Here is a 20,264-nt window from a genome sequence, read left to right on the forward strand (position 1 = left end):
AAGGAGATTCCAATCCTTGATTATGCCGGTTAATGTTTTGGCGTCTATATCTCGTTAAGTAATAATTCCCGAAAATTAATGTTTCGCATTAAAAAACAAAAAAAAAATAGCAAAATTTATAAAAATAAACGGAAGTTTGATTGAAGTTTACAAAAGAAAAAGAAAAGTGAAATTGTTGAAAACGGAATGTTGAGATTGGCGAGAATTCTACGCCCCGAACCGTTCGGTTCGTACATCTTTAAAATTAATTATTTGCGGCTAATAATTTTTGCACCAATAGGTTCCCCTTAATAAGTACGTTGGTAAGGTGTAACTAAAAAGTGGAAACTATGTGGCGGGGCTATTGTTCCAAATAGCCGGATTCGATAACATATAGAAACCTTTGTTTAATTTTTTCGATTTGCTGAAATTTTTTCTACATTTAAATTTTCTGGAAAATTAACAACTCTAGTTGAGTGAAATATGATAACATTGTTAGTAATTGCTCCTGTTCTCTTTGCATTTTTTCACCTATTTTTGTTATTAGCTTTAATTTAACAGCTAACCAAGTACCATGTTTTGAAAAGACACCCAATTTTATCCAAGTCGAATATTTTAAATACATCAAATATCAGTTCTTTCACAATAAAACAATCATTGGGTCAACAGAAAATGATTGTAGAATTTAATTTCATATCTTGCACAATGTGATAAATTCAAACAAAAGACAAGGTATAAAGGAATGCTTCATGCACATTTTATTTATTTTTAAGAAAATTTACAAACAATTAGGTACATGTACAAAATCTGGAAGATTTCTTACAGTAACAGATAAATAAAAGAATGTCAATTTACCCATTCAAGTTCTATTTACTTTTAAATACAGCTATGTGGAATTAATCCACTTCAGTAATTACAGGGTTGTTGTCATTTTGTGTGTTAATTGAAGGATGGTCATCTATAACTTCTGTAATTACAGGACCTCCTCTTTTAGGCTGAGATCGTGATGGTATTGAATTGGGAGTTTCAACAACAACATTACCAACATTAATATTTCTCTTTTGCAAATCATTCAATAACTTTGATATGTTATTGATTGTATCAGCATTACCAGCAGCTGAAAGTCCCGCTCTAGCTGGATTTTCATTTGCCCTACTGTAATTTCTAGCTGCATAAGTGCTTCCTACATTTTGTTGGTTGTTACCCAGATTTTGATTAAATCTTGGTACTTGGTTAGTAAACCTAGGTCTTTGCATTCTACCATGCATGAATGCTTGTTGGAACTGTTGAGCAGTGAATCTGGACTGCTGTTGAAATTGCGCCTGTGCTGCTTGAAAACGGGCCTGGCGAATTTGCTCCTGTTGGTATAAATTCGCTTGTTGGAATTGAGTTTGTCGATTTCTCTGATTTATCTGAAATATACTCAAATTTCTTAACATCTTTATTTTTCCAAAATTTTTTCATATTGATTTAGTTAATGCTAATTAGTTGTTTCGATTTTTTTAGAGTTAAAAAATAACAGTTGCCCCATAAAAATTTAAATTATAGTTCAAAAAGCACATAGCATTATTTAACATTTCTAATGAATCAAATAATTGTGAATTTGTACATTTCTTTTAACAATACCAACGTTAAAATGTGGATGGTTAATTCTGTGATTAATACTGTAGATTTTAGATCAGCATTATACAGGGTGTTTTTTTTTGCTCAAAAAAAGTGTTTTTTTTTTCAAAAACTATGTTTTCTAGAACGTTGAACATTGTACTGTACATTATACGTGCCTGGGGACACTTTCTACTAAAATTGCATCTAAATCGAAAAATATTTTCACGTTTTCTGAAAATTTAAATTTTAACCGCTAGGTGCTATAAGAAAATTGTCAATGAGAAAATTGTAGAGCGTCACCGAAAACGTACAAATAGCGTTGGCGCGAAAAAAACAGACGTCTTTTTCACTGAAAAAATACGACTTGAAAAAGTGACAAAAGCTAAAATAACCTTTTTTTTAATTCAATTGGGAGAGTAGTGTAACTTTATGAAAGTCAGAAATTTGTTAATCTGGTGTTTAATGCAATAAACACCGCTGAAAAATCGAGGAGACAATGGCGAAGTAATTAAATTATTAATGGCGATTTAAATTACGTAAGATCTGGCGACCTTGCTGGCCAATGTGCCAAACCGTTTCACCCTATTCATCGTTTTGAAATACAGTATTTCACATTTCGGGGGGCATGAGGCGAACCACTCTTTTTGAAACCACAATCTGGCTCATTTAGCTATTGACTTTTCCTATTAGTTTTTTAATCTAATAGGCCTGTGTTTGCATCTAGTCGTATTCGAAGCCTATTTTAACCCTGATAGGCCTGAAGATAAATAGACCACAAGTTTAAAGGTCAGTAAAAACCTTAAATTTATTTAGTATTTAAATAACTGTAATACAAACTGTGTAACATTATTGTCGTAATTAATCTTAACAATCATGCCTCAATATTCCAGAACTGATCATACGGAACTAGTGGCCATTTACTACGTGGAAGGTGGAAGAAATCTACGACGAGTGAGTGAGATCTTTGAGCAACGACATCCAGATAGAAGACCATCCATAACCTACTGTAAGGCGAGCTGTAAATGACTTTCACCAGTATGGTAACGTACAACCTCGATTTTGTGAGCCTGGTCTGCGGGATTTGGACTTTGAAAACACCGTTTTAGCTTTTGAATTTGGCTTGCAGTAAAACTCGCATTTGGGAAATTTTACATAAGCATAAGTACCATCTTTACAGAGCAACGCTTCACCACGGTTTACGAGATGGAGACGCTCAAAAACGGCTGGATTTTTGCAACTGGCTGCTAAATTCCATGCACTACAACATGCTATTCTCGGATGAATCCTCGTTTACAAGAGACGGCCCTTACAATCACCAAAATAATCATGTTTGGGAAGATAAATCCACACTGGGGATATGAACACCGTCACCAATTTCAATTTGGGCGCTTGAATGTTTGGATTGGTCTTGTTGGAAACTGGTTAATTGGTCCAGTGTTCTTACCGCAAAATCTAAATGGGCAGTTATTTAGATTTCTTTAGAAATGAGCTAGAACAACAACTTGATGAACTGCCGTTGGCGCAACGAGCAAGACTGTGGTTTCAGCAAGACAGTGCCTTGCCTCATTACCACAGCCGTGAGAGATTACCTAAACCATGAATTTCCATGACGATGGATAGGGAGAAACAGTCCCGTATACTGGCCAGCAAGGTCACTCGATCTGACTCCGTTGGATTTCTTTCTTTGTGGTTTCGTCAAGGACAAGGTGTACGAAACTCCAGTTGAGACCCTAGAAGAGCTGCGTCAACGAATTGTAAGCTCTTGCCGGGAAGTAACCCCGGAAATGATTCAAGCCGCCTTCTACAATATGATTGTTCGCGCCCAAGCCTGCATCGCAGCAGATGGTGGTATTTCCGAAACGTACTTATAAATTTTGTTGTAAGTAGATAAATAAAATGTCTAGTTTTTTCAAAAAATTCGCATTTTTCCTCCTACGAAATTAAATTGTGTAATACCTTCTTCGCCATTGTCTCCTCGATTATTCAGCGGTGTTTATTGCATTAAACACCAGATTAACAAATTTCTGACTTTCATAAAGTTACACAACCCCCAATGGAAATCAAAAAAAGTTATTTTAGCTTGCCCAACTTCTCACTTTTTCAAGTCGTATTTTTTCAGTGAAAAAGACGTCTATTTTTTCGTGCCAACGCTATTTGTATGTTTTCAGTGACGCTCTACAATTTTCTTATAGCACCTAGCGGTTAAAATTTAAATTTTCAAAAAACTCTAAAATATTTTTTGATTTAGATGCAATTTTAGTAGAAAGTGTCCCCCGGCAAGTATAATGTACAGTACAAATTTCAACAAAAAAAAAAATCACTTTTTCGAGCAAAAAAAATACCCTGTATTTTACTTTTATTAAACCCACTCTTAATTAGAGATTTTTTACGCTTCTCATATTAAAAGACAACTAACCTGATCTCTAAATCTTTTACTATACTCCTCCAGAGTTCCAACATATGCATTGTACCTGTAAAATAATGTCATTATGAGTGAGCAGATCCATAAAATATTGAAATGTTGTTAAGTGTAGTGGATTAAAATCAAAAGTGAGAGACATAATAAAATAAATTTGAGGCAAAATTGCACTACGGCGGCCTCATGTAATTTCGTGGTTTTTTTTGGTGGAGAATGTAGCACTTGACGCGTAGATTACGAAACTAATTTTTTTTGGGCCGCAAATGATAATTAAATTAATTAACTTAATGTTAAAAATGTACTAATTTTAGGGAATTACCGTGTTTTTGTATTTGTGGGTGGCGGAGAATGTAGCACTTGACGCGTAGATTACGAAACTAATTTTTTTTAGGCCGCAAATGATAATTAAATTAATTAACTTAATGTTAAAAATGTACTAATTTTAGGGAATTACCGTGTTTTTGTATTTTTGGGTGGCGGAGAATGTAGCACTTGACGCGTAGATTACGAAACTAATTTTTTTTAGGCCGCAAATGATAATTAAATTAATTAACTTAATGTTAAAAATGTACTAATTTTAGGGAATTACCGTGTTTTTGTATTTTTGGGTGGCGGAGAATGTAGCACTTGACGCGTAGATTACGAAACTAATTTTTTTGGGCCGTAAATGATAATTAAATTAATTAACTTAATGTTAAAAATGTACTAATTTTAGGGAATTACCGTGGTTTTGTATTTTTGGGTGGCGGAGAATGTAGCACTTGACGCGTAGATTACGAAACTAATTTTTTTAGGCCGTAAATGATAATTAAATTAATTAACTTAATGTTAAAAATGTACTAATTTTAGGGAATTACCGTGGTTTTGTATTTTTGGGTGGCGGAGAATGTAGCACTTGACGCGTTGATTACGAAACTTTTGTTTTTGGGTCGAAAATGATAATTAAATTAATTAACTTAATGTTAAAAAGTTAGTAGAGTGGAAACCTAAACAAACAGTAACAAGCCGTGGTGTAGGCGACAACCCGACGAAGATAATTACTTCCAAAACACGTAAAAGACGTTACTAAACTCCCCGTATTCGCTCAAGCGCTGGGGGCGCGCAGCGCCTCCCCAACCCCATACTAAAAAAAGCGATGGGCCATCTATAACGCGACCTAGAGGACAGTACCAAGCCTTACGCATCAAGTATATACTTTCAATCTCAACCAGAAACAAAGTGGCCCAATAATAGAAAACACCGAGAAAATGAACAAAAACTGTAAAAGATTTGATAAAGTACGGGAATATCACTTTGTGGCCCAAAAATACAAAACACCGAGAAAATGAACAAAAACTGTAACTGATTTTATATAAAAAGGGAATATCACGTGGAATTCATTAGGACACCGAAACTGTGTTGCCGGCGAACACACGACGGAAATAAGTACAACAAAACACGTGCAAATGCCCAAAAATTAGAAATTTAAAATTACATTAAAAAAATTAATAATCATTTGCGGCCAAAATAAAAATTACCCTCGGCATCTACGTGACAAGGTCTATCAGGCGCAACCAAAATTAATATAAAATTCAATGAAAATGATAAATTTTTTAAATTAAAAAAATTAAGTTAAACAATTAAATAATCATTTGCGGCCAAAATAAAAATTACCCTCGACATCTCCGTGACAATGTCTATCAGGCGCAACCAAAATTAATATAAAATTCAATGAAAATGAGAAATTTTTAAAATTAAAAAAATTAAGTTAAACAATTAAATAATCATTTGCGGCCAAAATAAAAAATACCCTCGACATCTACGTGACAAGGTCTATCAGGCGCAACTAAAATTAATATCAAATTCGATGAGGCCGCTGTACTACACTTCACCCAAATTGGAATATGGACGTGATTTGACTGCTCTCGAAATAGCCCCAATCAACATTTGATTACCCATTTTTGTGCTAAAAGCTGCTTCAACCAATTTTCGTGTTTCACTTACCGCAAAATGTTCTTATAGTTAGAGCAATTTGATATGCTTAGGTTTTTTAAAGTCTAATAACTGAGGCAAACCTTTTCGTCAGAGTGCTTTGTTGGGTTTTACCTCACCACCTCACCTTTGATAACTAAATAAAGTAATGCATTCGCAAGATCCAAGATTGCCCGAAACGAATCTGCCAGTTTCAAAAAAATCAATTGTTTTTTTTTGGAATGTGTGCTTTGGTAGCTTGAGAATTAAGTACTGAATTATTCAAACGGTGTTCCGATTTTTTTAGAGCGTAGTGTGATTAATAACGTCAGAGACAAATTTAGAAAAATCTCAAGTAGATACAAGATGAGAAAATTGAAAGATTAGTTTTGCGGTTGTTTTGAATGTCAATGCCAGTTGATATTGTAAATTGATACAGCAGATAATTTTGGGTTAGATAAATGTATTGAGTAGATGAGAAGAGTTAAGTTCTTTGACCACCCCCCCTACACAAATATGTTACTTACCTATAAATTTCATTGGCAACCTCAACTGGAATGGATTGCTGTGCTTGCAGAAACTAAGAAACAGAAGAGAGAATTAATTTAAAATTAATTACTTTCTGAGTTCCTTTATCTGCCTACACCAAATTTATCATAAATTCTAATGATTGTTCTTTAAAATTGCAAAAGCACACATACCATTTGAGCTCGTTGTACTGCTTCTTGTTTCTTCTTTTGAGCTTGTGCAATATAGTTGATAAATATTTTGAGTATTGTAGTGTCATCCATTGTAGGATACTAGAAAAATTAAGTTTGTACTACTAACCAATTTGTATTGTTACTGAAAATTTATAATACATTTTCAATACAAACTTATTATTAGATCTAATGGTGGAAATTATTTTTAATTTAGTGTAATTTAAGTGTATATATATATATACATTTATTATTGCTGACAATTAGTTTTAATAATTATTGTTAATGCAAATTGAATCTATAATTTACATGGATAGGGTAGACCATTTCTAATATAGTACATTTTATATGAACTAACCTTTGCTCTTATACCAGCAATTATATTTTCTGGAGCTGGTAGAGGTCCTGCTGCTTGATAGCCAACTAAAAAGCGTTTTAAATTAATTAGAGCATTGCATTCGATATGGAACAAGCACCCTCATGAATTTATTTCACCCATGAATATTCAACTGAAATACCATAGGTCACCTATCGAGAGGGAGAAGGCTGAGCCTATTTGAAAATGTAAAACTTTTTGTGATTGGCTGTTAAGAAATTATGAAAAACCCATGGAACCCTAATTCTATCAATTATTATTTAAAAACTAGAACGAAAATGATACTTCACATTCTTTTTATCAATTAAATAAAAAACTGTCTTTTCAATTTGAGTTGCACTCTCAAATTAGTTCATTTTATTGGTCGCGGGTAAAGGTGCCAAAATCAGCTCCACCTTTACTTTCTGGAGAGGGGACCACTGGGTCATGATAGAGTTGCATATTTGATGGATGAAATAAATTTGTGCTACTATTCAATGAATTATGCTAATAGCAAATGGTTAGACATTCAGAAAATATGTAGGGTTTTTCCTTAATTTGTGTATTTCAACCATATATTTAAAACCTGGATTTGAGAATTTTTTATTAGATTTCGTAAATTTGAGGATTTTAAACATGTTTTTAAAATATACATGGATTTGAGTATATTTTCTTGGATTTTGTAAATTAGTGGATTTTTCTCTTTTATTTGAGCATTTGTCAAACATCCAACTAAAATTAAAAATCAAAAGATTTAAATTTAAAATTTTTTTAAAAATAAAAAAAATTGTGAAATTTCTAAGATTTTGTAGATTTGCAGATTTTGTCGAGAATTTTCAGGATGGGTTATAAATTAATTTTTATAAAATACAAAATCAATGCGGGTTTTCCAAGAATTTTGGATTTTTCTACATATTTGTAGATTTTTTCAGGCATTTTTTGACCTTACACAATTTTATGCACTTGTAAAAAATTTTTTAGGGTGATTGTTCTAACACCTCAGTTAGCAGCTGAGGTCTTCAAGCCCTTTCAAATTAACAGTTTTACGGGGTGTTTTAAAAATGTAATCCTTTTCGATAGAAATTTTCCAAAAAAAATTTGTTATTTATCACTTTTTGTTTTTTTAGTGGACAACCTGTATATATCTATCTATACATTAAAATTTTAGACCAGCTTAGTACTCACATTCATTTGTTATTTGGTTAATACCCTCTCTCTCATTTTCATACTCTTGCCAGGCTGCTTTCCGTTCCTCTTCTGTGAGATCCTCATCAGTTAAGTTTTGCAGAAGCGAATCATGCTCATGATAACTCACAATCAATCCTTTGTGTCTAAATAACATATCAGCCAACAAGCGATCCTAGTAGGGTTTTTAATACTTAAATTATGTAATGAAGAAATATATGACTAAACAAAAAAAACCAAGGAAAGTCCCCCATCCTAATATCATGCATTATAAAAAATTTGGATACTGAAACATATTTATATCATTATCATTAAAAATGACCCATAATAAATTTGAAGTAAATAAAAATTTTATTATATTTTTATACTTCTTGATTTAAAAATAAGCACACCCTGATTATAGTTTTAGTTATACTACTAATTGGAAAATTTGGTAAAATAGGTTTTGACTGCTAGATAGCTAATATATTTTATGGATAATTTTAAATTGTTCATTGATTTCTTAAACCCCAATTTCTTAGCAAATCTAAAAATAAAGGAGCATTCCTACTTTAGGCATTATTGGAGTTGGTCGTTTTGATGTACTTTCTGGAGAAAAAGAGTATAGCTCAGCTAAATCAGCAGCATTAAAATGCCTTTCTATTTGTTGCTCATCAATTACTCGGCATGAAAGGGACTGTTTGGTCACTTGACGATCATATATTTTCTCCTCCATGGTCCCCTAATTTAAAAAGAGAGTTACTGAGTTACCAGAATAACGACTAAAAGTGAATTTTAATTAAGTAATTACTACCTATAAAATTTATAAAACATGGTCTACCTGGGCTAAAAACCGATAAATATAAACAGGTTTTGTTTGGCCAAAGCGATACACTCTGAAAATAGCTTGAATATCATGAGTTGGATTCCATGATGCATCCTGTCAAAAATTTCTTCAAATTAGTATAATTTAAGGTTAATTTATTGAAAGATATTTTGAAGCGCAATCAATTATAAATACCATTAATATGACACGATTTGCTCCAACAAGGTTCGTTCCAAGGGAGCCAGCTTTAGTTGATATCAAGAATACTCGTGCTCTAAAATTTATGACTTTGTTACTGCTAATAACATAAGTAACATAATAAACATAAATATGGCACAGAATGAATTCGGCTAATGATGATCTGTTGTGGAGTGATTGCTTAATAGGAAGTTTCCGAACAGGAAACTCATACCTTCCTACTCTTTCCGTAGGCAAAATAGTTGGCTTGGTTGATAGCGAGAAATACAAGCATACACGCGTTTAGGTTTGAAATTCGAAAAAAACTAACTTCTGAAATGGAGCCAGTGTTTATAAAAGTTATTTTTATCTTCCGATTCAATAAATATCGTCATATAATGATATTTCGGAGAAATCGTCTATTTTAGGGGAAAATAAGTAGAATTTATTTCGTTGTAATGGCCTCAGTCCTCGGAACTATAGCGTCCTATGTCAGAGGCCGTCCCAACGAAATATCTTTTCATTCCAACGAAATAAATTAGCATTGGCCTCTATTAAAGGACAATTAGCGTCCTATATGAGAGGCCAATAGCTAGATGTTACGTTGGAATGGCCTCTGTCATAGGACTGAGAGAGGCCATTACAAAATGTACTATATAAAAGGTACAATATATATAAGGTACTTTATGTAAAAGGTCTAATAAACCTCCTTACGGGATCAAGGGTAAAAATTGGGGCTTTGAGTGGGGTACATATAAAAGGTACAATATATATAAGGTAATAGTGTCGGAAAGGCCTCTGTTATAGGACAATTAGCGTCCTTTATGAGAGGCCAATAGCAAGATGTTACGTTGGAATGCCCTCTGTTATAGGGCAACTAGCGTCCTGTATGAGAGGCCAATAGCTAGATGTTACGTTGGAATGGCCTCTGTCATAGGACTGAGAGCGTCCTATGTGAGAGGCCATTACAAAATGTACGGTAAGGTTAGGTTAGGTAATGGCCTCCAACCTAGGACGGTTAGCGTCCTAGGTTGGAGGCCATTAAAAAAATATTTTGTTGTAATGGCCTCTAATATAGGACGCTTACATTCCTACGTCGGAGGTCATTTCAACGAAACAGTTCTTTGAATTGGCCTCCGACCTCGGACGTCTACCTTCCTAGGACGGAGGACAATTCAACCCAATGTCTTTGTAATGGCCTCCAACCTCGGACGGTAAGCGTCCTAAAACCGAGGCCATTCAAACGAAATATTTTTGTAACGACCTTTGACGTAGAACAGGAAGCGTCGTAGAACCAAGGCCGTTCCAACAAAATGTTTATGTAATGCCCTTTCACAGAGAACACTTATTGTACTACGACGGAGGTCATTCCAACGACGAAATACCGTTGAAAGGGCCTCCGATATAGGAATGCTCCTAGAACGGAGGCCATTATAATGAGAAAATACTTCAATTTAGTAGTTATAATATTCGTTCTTATGAGTGGTGCTAAGGGCTTAGCACCATTTTTAGGGACTCTCCTTAGGACCATTTTTTATGAGTGCCAGCTCTGCGCACTATAGATTAATTTTGTTAAATTGTCATTTCGATCAAGCGACGTACATGTGGTCAGTTAGACTTGAGTTAGTATGCGATTTCGGGGTTAACCGAGGCCCATTTTACCGTATTACGAGTTTTGTTCATTTTCATATTAAATGTATATTTCTTGTACCCCTGCTTTTACTGAAGTTAAATGAGCATTCATTTGTTTTTTTCTTCATCGAATTTCGATCAAAATATTATAAAACAAAAAATAGGCTTTCCCACGCCGAGGCGTAGATCGAGGGCGGGTCCCGGCGGGAATGACTATTGTTTTATTTTAATTTTAAAATAAAATGCCAATTTCAACAAATTTGGTCGGCCACCACTGCAAGTTTTGTAATAAAATCTAAAATCGGCTCATTTGGGTGGCTGTAAAAAAAGTGCCAGGCACTTTTTTACACACCATTTCAACCCCGTGGCCTCGCTCGTAAGAAAGATCCAATAAAAATAACAATATATCATTAAAAAATTTGCATTGGGTGAATAGGAAGTGCCATACTTATGTTTATTATGTTACTTATGCTAATAACAAAAAAAAACACTACTCTAATGTAAAAAGTAAACAAAAATATTTTATTCTATTAATTTCCATTTACTCAAATGAATGGTAAATGATGCGGAGGTAATGCAATGGTAATTATGTCAGAGGGTAGAATAGTGCCGTAACTAGCTTTCCAAAACGAGGTAAAATTAGATCTGTAGTAACCAATTATCATGTATGGAGATAATACAATGAAGTGCCTTATGAACTTTGGCACTAGATGAAAAAGAGGTATTAATATTAAAATAATTTAATTGCAAAATTTTTAAACGGTTTAATATCAATATTGGTTTAGTAATTTATAAAAAGGTACACTGCAAAACAGCTTATTCATTTCGCAAATAAAAGAAAACCACTGGGGTAGAAAGGTGACGAATCAAACCTTGAACCATCACAATTTTATCATATAATATGGGGTATCAAATTAGACCAGTGATGTAGACAAAGGGAGGGTTTCATTGACCCCTTTCAGGTATTTTATACTGCTTGAACTCCTCCCTTGAAGTATTTCTGGATACACCACTGAATTAGACTCATCTATATATGAAGATTCTTAATTTCTTATACAAAACGTTAGAAATTAAAAGAAATGGGTCACTTTAATTTTTTTGTAAAAGACCTAATTTCCTATACACATATGCATCTTACGTTAGATAAAACTAAACTTCTTTGATCAGAGGAAAATATTTAATCGCTTGAGTACTAGAGGCAGGAAGTAACTAAAATTCAAAGGTTGATGAGACCTTTAATAAAAGAGATAAGCTAACACAGTACTAACAGATATAAATTATACTATAAATAATTGATAACTTCAAAACATGGTTTTCAATTATTTTCAATATGAATACTATCCCTAAAATATTTGCCCAAATGGTACTCAACTACTTACAATTAGTGATACCAGAGGTAGGCTATATAGGCATTAGTAAAGGTCAAATTTGTAGGCCTTGTTTGTATTTAGTTTGTATACACATTATTAGTTGATACGAAACTATTAACTTGGTATTAAGTAAGCTCAAGTTGTGAGCATATTTCAAGTTACTAGTTGAAGGGGTAATAAGTTGTTATTCAGTTGGTAGGAAAGTACTTCTTTTGCTAAAGTTTGTAATTAGTTGGTTTTTAGTAGTCAGGAAGTTGGTTTTAAGTAGTTAAATGTAAAAGTTGATTCTGGTTTAGTTGGAAATAAGTTGATTAATAAAGATGATTTAAGTTATTTTTTAGTAGGCATTTGTCCCAAATACAAACTGAAAACCAAGTTGAAATACAAGTTGTCGTAAGTGGTTTTTAGCCAACTTATTTTTTGGTAAGGGCTGATTTGAATCAAAAGGTTATACGTAGGGAATTTCTTAAATCACAACAGTACAGGCCCATTGTCAAACTAAAGGCTTATTCACACGAATCTTTTTCACCTAAATTTGTTGGCCAACCACCCCAGTTGAACCAAGTTGGAAAAAATTTAGCTTTTTGGTTCAAGTCCCTGAAAAGTTCCTGATAATGCATGTTAACCAGTAAAGAAAATTACTACGAAACATGATGAAAAACATGCATAACAATGATATTAACAATCATTTTTTTTGTTTACTCAAAAGATGAATAAAGTATATTATATTAAAACATTAGATGTTAAGAGTTTATCACAAAACTCGGGAACAGGCACTTAAATAAGGAGTGCACCATTACAAAAATGCCAAACATTTTCTGTTTATGGTAATTATTCTCTGAAAATTTTGTACAGACTCTTTTGGGTAAATAGATCATTATTGGATATGGAACCCTCTTCAATTCCACAAACAAATTTAGCCCCAAAATGCCCCATTTTTACTTTTCGGTACACTGCTCAAAGGTAACGATTTATCAAAAATAAATAACATAAAGTACAAAAAGTCTGAGACTATGGTTTTGGAGGCTAGATGATATTTACCAAGTTATATAATTTAACGAGCTCCCTCCGGGAATTTTTAACAAATTCAAATATTAAGTAAATTTCCAAAACATTAATAATGTACTTTGTATCGCAATGCCCTGAAATATAGTTCTATTTAATGTTGCAAATCTCTTTTGGCATGTAGATATGCTTGACACTTCCTAGAGCACGCAAATTTAATATTTCTTTTTCTTTAATATAAGCCGGTAAGCCTAAAGTGGACAAAAAACTTGTTTCAAGCAAACTTTTGAAAGAAATTTTTTAGATCACTCAGGCCTTTTTTCTGGGAAGCAATTAAAAATATTTCAAAGTTTAGATAGAGATGAAAGTACCACAGATATTAGAGAAGTTATAAGATTTGTTTCTGAATATAAAGAAAAGGATATCTATTCCATTTCCTTGTACATCAATTTGATGAAGGGCATTGTGATAAATGAAGATTTCATTAAAAAATGACTAACTTTGAAGCACTATAAAAATAAACCTCAATATTCCTAAGCATGCGAAACCGCAAGTTTGAATCACAAGTTATTTCTTGCACCCTAACTAGCAATTTGAGCTACTTTAGAAGAGAGATTACGTAATAAAGATCGAAATTAATTGGGTGATTTTACGAAACCAAGGTATTGCGTCATTACTTGGTAAATATAATGTTAACAAGCCGCAGTCCCGGACTATATATAATATTATTTATATTTGGATTTACTTAACTTTGACTTTGAATAACTCTGTAGGGCCTTTAATCTTAGCCATGTAAAAATAACCCTAACATAGTCGTCAGCCCTTGGACTAGTGGGCGCCACCCTGTAAAGCGGGCAGTCAGGGGTTGTTATGGCAGGATCATTCACCTCTGGGTAGTAACTAGGTGGAGCCCTTCCATAAACTGCAACCTTGTACCTCTTCGTGGTGGAAGGGAGTAACACGTGGAGGGGTAACCCTTCATGATGGCTAACTAAGGCTCTGCTTCTTCCTCAAGTTAAGGTGTAAGGTATCGTGCTGAGGGCTAAATGGTACCGGGAAAGCGAAAATACGGTATCACTAACGATCCCTTCGCAGAGCCAGGTGAAACACCGTTGTAATTAGCCCTCCACCCGGGAGGAGGAGGAGTACAGGGTTTTGACCTCTTACTTTCCTCCATACTCGTGGGATCATTTATGATCTCAAAACAAAAACAAAACCAAAAAAATGAGCAAGGGTCTACTTCCAGCAGCACCCGGCTTGATTTGATGGAGGGTCTGGGTCACCTTCGGATGTTACCCGACCCTCAAAAACGTCGATACGCAATGCACGCCGCAAGGCTGCAAGGATCGATAAGGAGGTTCAGTCATCCTCGGGTGACAAAGTAACCCCTTCACTTAAGAGGCTCAGATCAGAGGATTCCAATCCCTCGCCTGGGTCTTCTTAATCTGCGGCCAAAAAGGCTAAGGAGCATCCAACTCCTATGTCCTACAGTGACGCAGTAGGGTTGCCTAAGATGGCCATTGTAAAAGATGGCTTTCCGAACAACCTTATCACAGGAGGAGATGGGCGCCGTCCAGTGTGGGATTCTGGAGAAAGTTGATGGGACACCTTCGAGTGAACCTCTTCCTTTCATCAGGAATTTCCAGCTGGTCGGAGGTGCTATCACATATCTCTGTGGGGATGCCCCAACCGGGGAGTGGTTAAGGAAGGCCTTTGACCACAATGAGGAGGGAACGAAACTTTTAGTAATAAAGGCTAGTGAACGACCGAAACCGGTCAAGGTCATCTTCAGGACTAAGGATGTCTGGACGAAGAATCCAGAGGTCCTTCTAAAGAGGCTGCACCTCTATAACAACAAGCTCATTACGAGCTGTTGGAAAGTGGTCACTTCTGTCTGTGACAAGAACTTCATTCGGTGGATTTTCCCCTAAACAGGGGTGGATAGGGGGACTTTTAAAGTCCTTAAAAATCCTAACAACCCAGCGCAGCCTGAAGCGGTGGCAGAGGACTCTGCTACTGAGATGTCAGACTTTGATCTGGCAAGAGAGCTGGGTGATATCACCCTGGGCTCCATGTCGGACATTTCCGACATCACGGTGGTAGAGAACACCTCCACCGGCCCAGAAGGGTCTGTCCAACCCACAGGGGCATTAGGTGAAGATGCAAGTGGTTCAGCTGGTGATGGAGGTAGGGTCAGCCCTGTACCCACCCCCTTAGCTGGCGAGTAGCCCAGCACCAACACCGGCAACTGTGGTTGGACATGAAGGTGATACAGATTAATTTGCATCACTGTAAGGCAGCCTCGGCAGTTCTCTGTCGCAGGTTTGTTGTGGATGCCCTAGACGTGGCCCTCATACAGGAGCCTTGGATCCAAAATGGAAGAATCCTAGGGCTCAAAAATGCAGGTACTGTTCATTATGACTACAAATCTGCTAATCCTAGAGCATGTATTTTGATACGAAAGGGTATTCACGCTCTTCCTCTTTCATTATACCAATCTAGGGATACTGCCACCATAAAAATCTTCTCTTCATCAGCTGAATTAATGATGGCTTCTGGCTATTTTCCCTATGATGCTCACCACGTTGCATGGGGCAGCAGTTACTGCAACCAACGCGGTGATGACTTAATGGAATATCTGGTTAGTACTAAACTTCATATTCTTAATAAACACAATATACCAACTTTTGTTACAAGTAACAGGAGTGAGGTTATTGACTTAACTCTGTGCACAGAAAATGTATTACACTCTATGAACAATCACATTCGGATCGTAGGCAAATATGTTTTGGTCAAACCTGCCCAGGTAGTTACCAAAATACGCAATCCTAGATCAACTAATTGGCCTAGGTATAGGGAAGACCTTGATCATCACTTACGGGGATGTGGCTCTAGGCTCTCCTCGGTGCTGGAGCTCGAAATGCTGTTGATCACATGCAACAGTTCATAATCGACTCCTACCACCAAAACTGTCCTGCAAAATCTACCAACCAGCCAAGGTTAGTTCCTTGGTGGAACAATGAGATTGGTAGACTTCGCAAAACTACTCGTAAGCTTTTTAATAGAGCTAAGAGGACGGGTGATTGGTCAGCCTATAAGCAGATCGACCCTCACTTCCTATCATAAGGCCATCCGAGAAGCCAAACAGGTTTCCTGGAGGGATTTTTGTGAGAGTAGCATTGGAAGTAGTTCTGAATCAAGTTTTAATTCTTACTATAAGAAGTTGTATGCAAGTTCAAAAAACGAAACCTTGCTATATAAGTCAGTAAACAAAAATTGGAACATCAACGATAAAAAAAATTATAACTCTTATCACTAATATTTTACAAAATAGAGCCATTTCAAGTCAGAGCTTATTAAATCCCAGTTTTTAAAAAGTTCACTGAAAAATGGAATTGGGGAATTTTGTTTTAGGAAAATTGAAGAAGGCTCCATATCTAATTAAAAGAGTATGTACAATATCTGGAAAATTAACACAGTACATTATTAGAACCAGACATACAAACTACAAGCAAAATTTAGTTTTTATCCTTGCTTAAAAACACTTTTGTGCTTCTGTTGCTGCAAGAGCAATCAGCTTAAACCATTAATACATAAGAAAACAAATTTTCCTTAAATTATCCTTAATATGAAACATGGCAAACTCAATCCACGGCCTGGAGTAAAAAGAACTTCCTCCATTAGGCACTCAGAAAGAGTAGCAATAGAAATTACCACAAAAATGTGAAGGGGAGGAGAAGTTTCAAACTATTGTTAAAGAACCTTACCGTTCATTGGAATTATCGTTAAATATTTCAATCCATCGTTTTCTTAGATCTGCAGAGGTTGAGCCATCCATGCGAAAATAGTCTAAAAAGTTATTTATGGGAAAGGCTTAAGTTTGGACTTAATGGAGTTAAGAGAAAGACAATGACAAATTTGTGGCGTGTCGCACAAATTTCAATTGTTTTTGTAAATTAATAGAGATTAATCATACCTAACCCTTGAACCCAAGATCCAATTGCATCAAGATTCATTTTATTAGCATTTGTATGGTCTTCTGAAGATCCATTAATTATAGACTCATCTATAACACTACTAAATTCTTGCGTCTTTGCATCTTCCAGTGATAGGAGCTCTTCAATCAGATCAAGTGTTAGTAAACTTTGACTGAATATCAACCTGAAAAGGGCAAACCTATAAAATATCAATAACTTAATCTAATATATAATTAGATAAATTATTTTCGTACACTTTATCACCAATGGCGGAACATTCCTTTAAAATCTCGAAGAGGATAACCATTTTTCCACTTAGCTCCAATTTATTGATCTCATCTTCAGGGACAATTTTTTCCCACCACAATGTTTCTTTCTGCTCTTCTTCCGATTCACTTTCTTCAGATTTTTTTATACCTTAGATATAAAAAGTTTATTACAGAAATGCTATAAATTTTGTTACAAAAAGATGTATTAGTATTCAATCTCAGCCTAAATTTAGCAATAAAGGTATGGTAACATTTGATAAAATTTTGGGCAACTGAAAATATTTTAATTTTCAGAAATATTCCCTTACCAAAAAATAAGTTGTCTAGGAACTAAAAACCCTACCTAAAAACAACTTTACACCAACTAGACTAGACTTAAAACCAACATAAAAAATATTACCAAAAAAATAAGATCTCTAGGAACTTGGTTTTAAGTTTGTATTTGAGACAAACCCTTACCAAAAAATAATTTGGCTAAAAACCAATTAAAACAACTAATATTTAAACTTGCAGTTTTAAGTTTGAATTTGGGACCAATTAGGGATTGCAATTGCTGAATCCCTCATCCAGCAATCCAGCTGGATCCAGCACATTTTTCGGTCTGCTGGATCCAGCACCACGTAAAATATATCCGCTTTGAGAGGCCAAGGGGAAAAAAATCGGACACTTGGAATGTAAACAGATGGCAGCAAATTGTTTATGATTGCAATTAAGAAGTTCGTAAACGAGTTTGGTAGTAATGTTATGGATTTAGATTTTATATCAATAAGCGATAGAAGTTCAGTCATTATTTCAAAAAAATCATGCATACTATCCTCCTGAATTTGTAAGCAAATTTAAAAAACTAACCAAGTCTTAATAAATGCTAAGGAATTTTGCGAATTGTATGTTACTTTAAACCACTTAGTTATAATTTCTAACACTTTATTTGTCATACTTGATGATCTAATACTATAATTATTTCCCCATAAAACATACATTAACACCAAACATCATAGATCGCCAACAAACTAAGCCTTGTGTTCCACTCTTTAGAATCCTAGCTGACGCGTGTTTATAACCGAAAATCCAAACATTCGAGTGAGTGATGCGTTAAAATAAGACCACCTCCTATTAAACCCCCCCCTTGTACGTTGGCCTTGTCCATGATGCATCCTGACTGGCAGAATATAAAAATGATCTCTATATAAATAGATCCGTTCTTGATATTTGCAGAAGTGCCTAATAAACTCTTTTGGGGGAAGTATTCCACTTCAGTTTATTATTGATACATCATTCGACGGACCTTCAAGGGTTTTACTTAAACACGGCATAATACAAACACGTGCTACTCGCAGATGGTGATAATCCTACACCAGACCTGCGCTCGCCACCTGCTGGCGGCATACTAAAACATCTTTTAATTAACACGTCTTGGCTGTGATGACATTTAACATTGCCAATAAAATTATGAAAGGTACCTTTTTCAATAAGTTAAAAAAATTTTGGTAAATTGAATATTTAATTTCTTTTAAAATAGGAAAGAGTGTGAATGGAAAATGTATTTAAAAACTTAGCGGGAAAATAATTGCGTTGTTTTATAAATACTGCTAAAATTACCCTTACCAAAAAATAAGTTGGTTTTTAGTTGGTATTCACATTTGAGTTGATATTAAGTTGGTTTTAAGTGGTCAGCATATTTCAGTAAACTAGTTAAGTTGGTAATAAGTTTGTGGGAAAATGCCCTTTTCTTTAAGTTGGTATTTAGTTGGTTTTAGGGGGTCAGAAAATTACATATTATTTTTTAAGTAAGTTTTAAGTTGGCTTTAAGTGGTCTTTATTAAGTAACATTTTAAGTAAGTTTTTAGTTGGTTTTAAGTTGGTGTTAAGTTGTTTTTAAGTAGGTTTTTAGTTGGTTTTAAGTTGGTGTTAAGTTGTTTTTAAGTAGGTTTTTAGTTGGTATTTGTCTCAAATAAAACCAACTTAAATAGTTCTTAGACCACTTATTTTTTGGTAAGGGTAATCTTACAAATTTCTTACAACTTACACCTGATCGCCGAAATACAATTTATAGGCATACTACAAAGAATCATAAGTAAATGAAAGAATGGACATGGTAAATAATTCAAGATTTAAAATGTGAATACTTAACAGCCAGGATTAAAAATGCTGCTGATAAAATTAATTTAATTTTGAGATAAATTATACATATTTTTAAAACTTAGTTTGTACATATGTTTCTTATCCTACTAGAAACAACTGCGATGAAGAGATAACTTTGAACATAGGCATTTGTACCTTACGGATTATGTGTTTCTGTTATAATGTAATTACTTTAGTCTGTTTTCTTATAAATTGTATTTTAATTAAAACAAAAATACATTTTGAAAGTAAAATATACTTAAAACATACACATTCGGCAATATCATAATAATATTTATTTATTTTCTTTAAAAGTTGCATCCGTAATGACAAAAGTTTTCGTAACCTTCAGAAAACAGCTCTGTCATGATTATGGTTAACATATTTTATAGAAAAAAATTCTTTAAAGCTTTAACAATGTTATACAGTTAGCTTACCATTTATAAGTTCAACATTTTTCCAACAAATAATCACTACCTGAGAGAAAGTCGGGATACGTGACTTCGGGAAAATATTTTAAGAATATACTTCAGTGTTTGTACATTACATGAAGTTAATATCTATTTTTATATTATTTGTGTTAATGTTTTTAAATACATAACCAACATTAGATTATTATTGTCATTATACTGGATACTAAACTACTACTTGTTTCCAAAAGAAATAAGACTTTCTCGGGTACTGCAATATTGTTTATTTATTTACCTTCAGTTCATT

The 20,264-nt window shown here is 34.3% G+C and overlaps 1 protein-coding gene across 4 annotated transcripts in view; it reads right to left on the bottom strand.

The window, feature by feature from the left end:
* Positions 1-712: 712 nt before the first annotated feature.
* LOC149948080 (uncharacterized) overlaps positions 713-20,264 on the bottom strand; it is a 50,371-nt gene continuing 30,819 nt past the window's right edge. For all 4 annotated transcript variants that reach the window (XM_090172873.1, XM_090172872.1, XM_090172874.1 and 1 more), the window contains 12 exons: positions 17,412-17,574; positions 17,157-17,341; positions 16,948-17,029; positions 9,192-9,270; positions 9,012-9,110; positions 8,742-8,912; positions 8,192-8,366; positions 7,010-7,074; positions 6,655-6,753; positions 6,481-6,533; positions 4,001-4,055; positions 713-1,391 (listed from right to left, as the gene is read on the bottom strand). In XM_090172873.1, the coding sequence (XP_090028999.1) occupies positions 876-1,391; positions 4,001-4,055; positions 6,481-6,533; positions 6,655-6,753; positions 7,010-7,074; positions 8,192-8,366; positions 8,742-8,912; positions 9,012-9,110; positions 9,192-9,270; positions 16,948-17,029; positions 17,157-17,341; positions 17,412-17,574 (1,742 nt within the window). In that variant the 3' untranslated portion in view covers positions 713-875. The remainder of the gene's footprint in view (positions 1,392-4,000; positions 4,056-6,480; positions 6,534-6,654; positions 6,754-7,009; positions 7,075-8,191; positions 8,367-8,741; positions 8,913-9,011; positions 9,111-9,191; positions 9,271-16,947; positions 17,030-17,156; positions 17,342-17,411; positions 17,575-20,264) is intronic.

Source organism: Leiobunum rupestre, chromosome 4, assembly GCF_980474605.1.
Source record: "Leiobunum rupestre chromosome 4, qqLeiRupe1.1.hap1, whole genome shotgun sequence".
In the NCBI taxonomy this organism is placed as follows: Eukaryota; Metazoa; Arthropoda; class Arachnida; order Opiliones; family Sclerosomatidae; genus Leiobunum; species Leiobunum rupestre.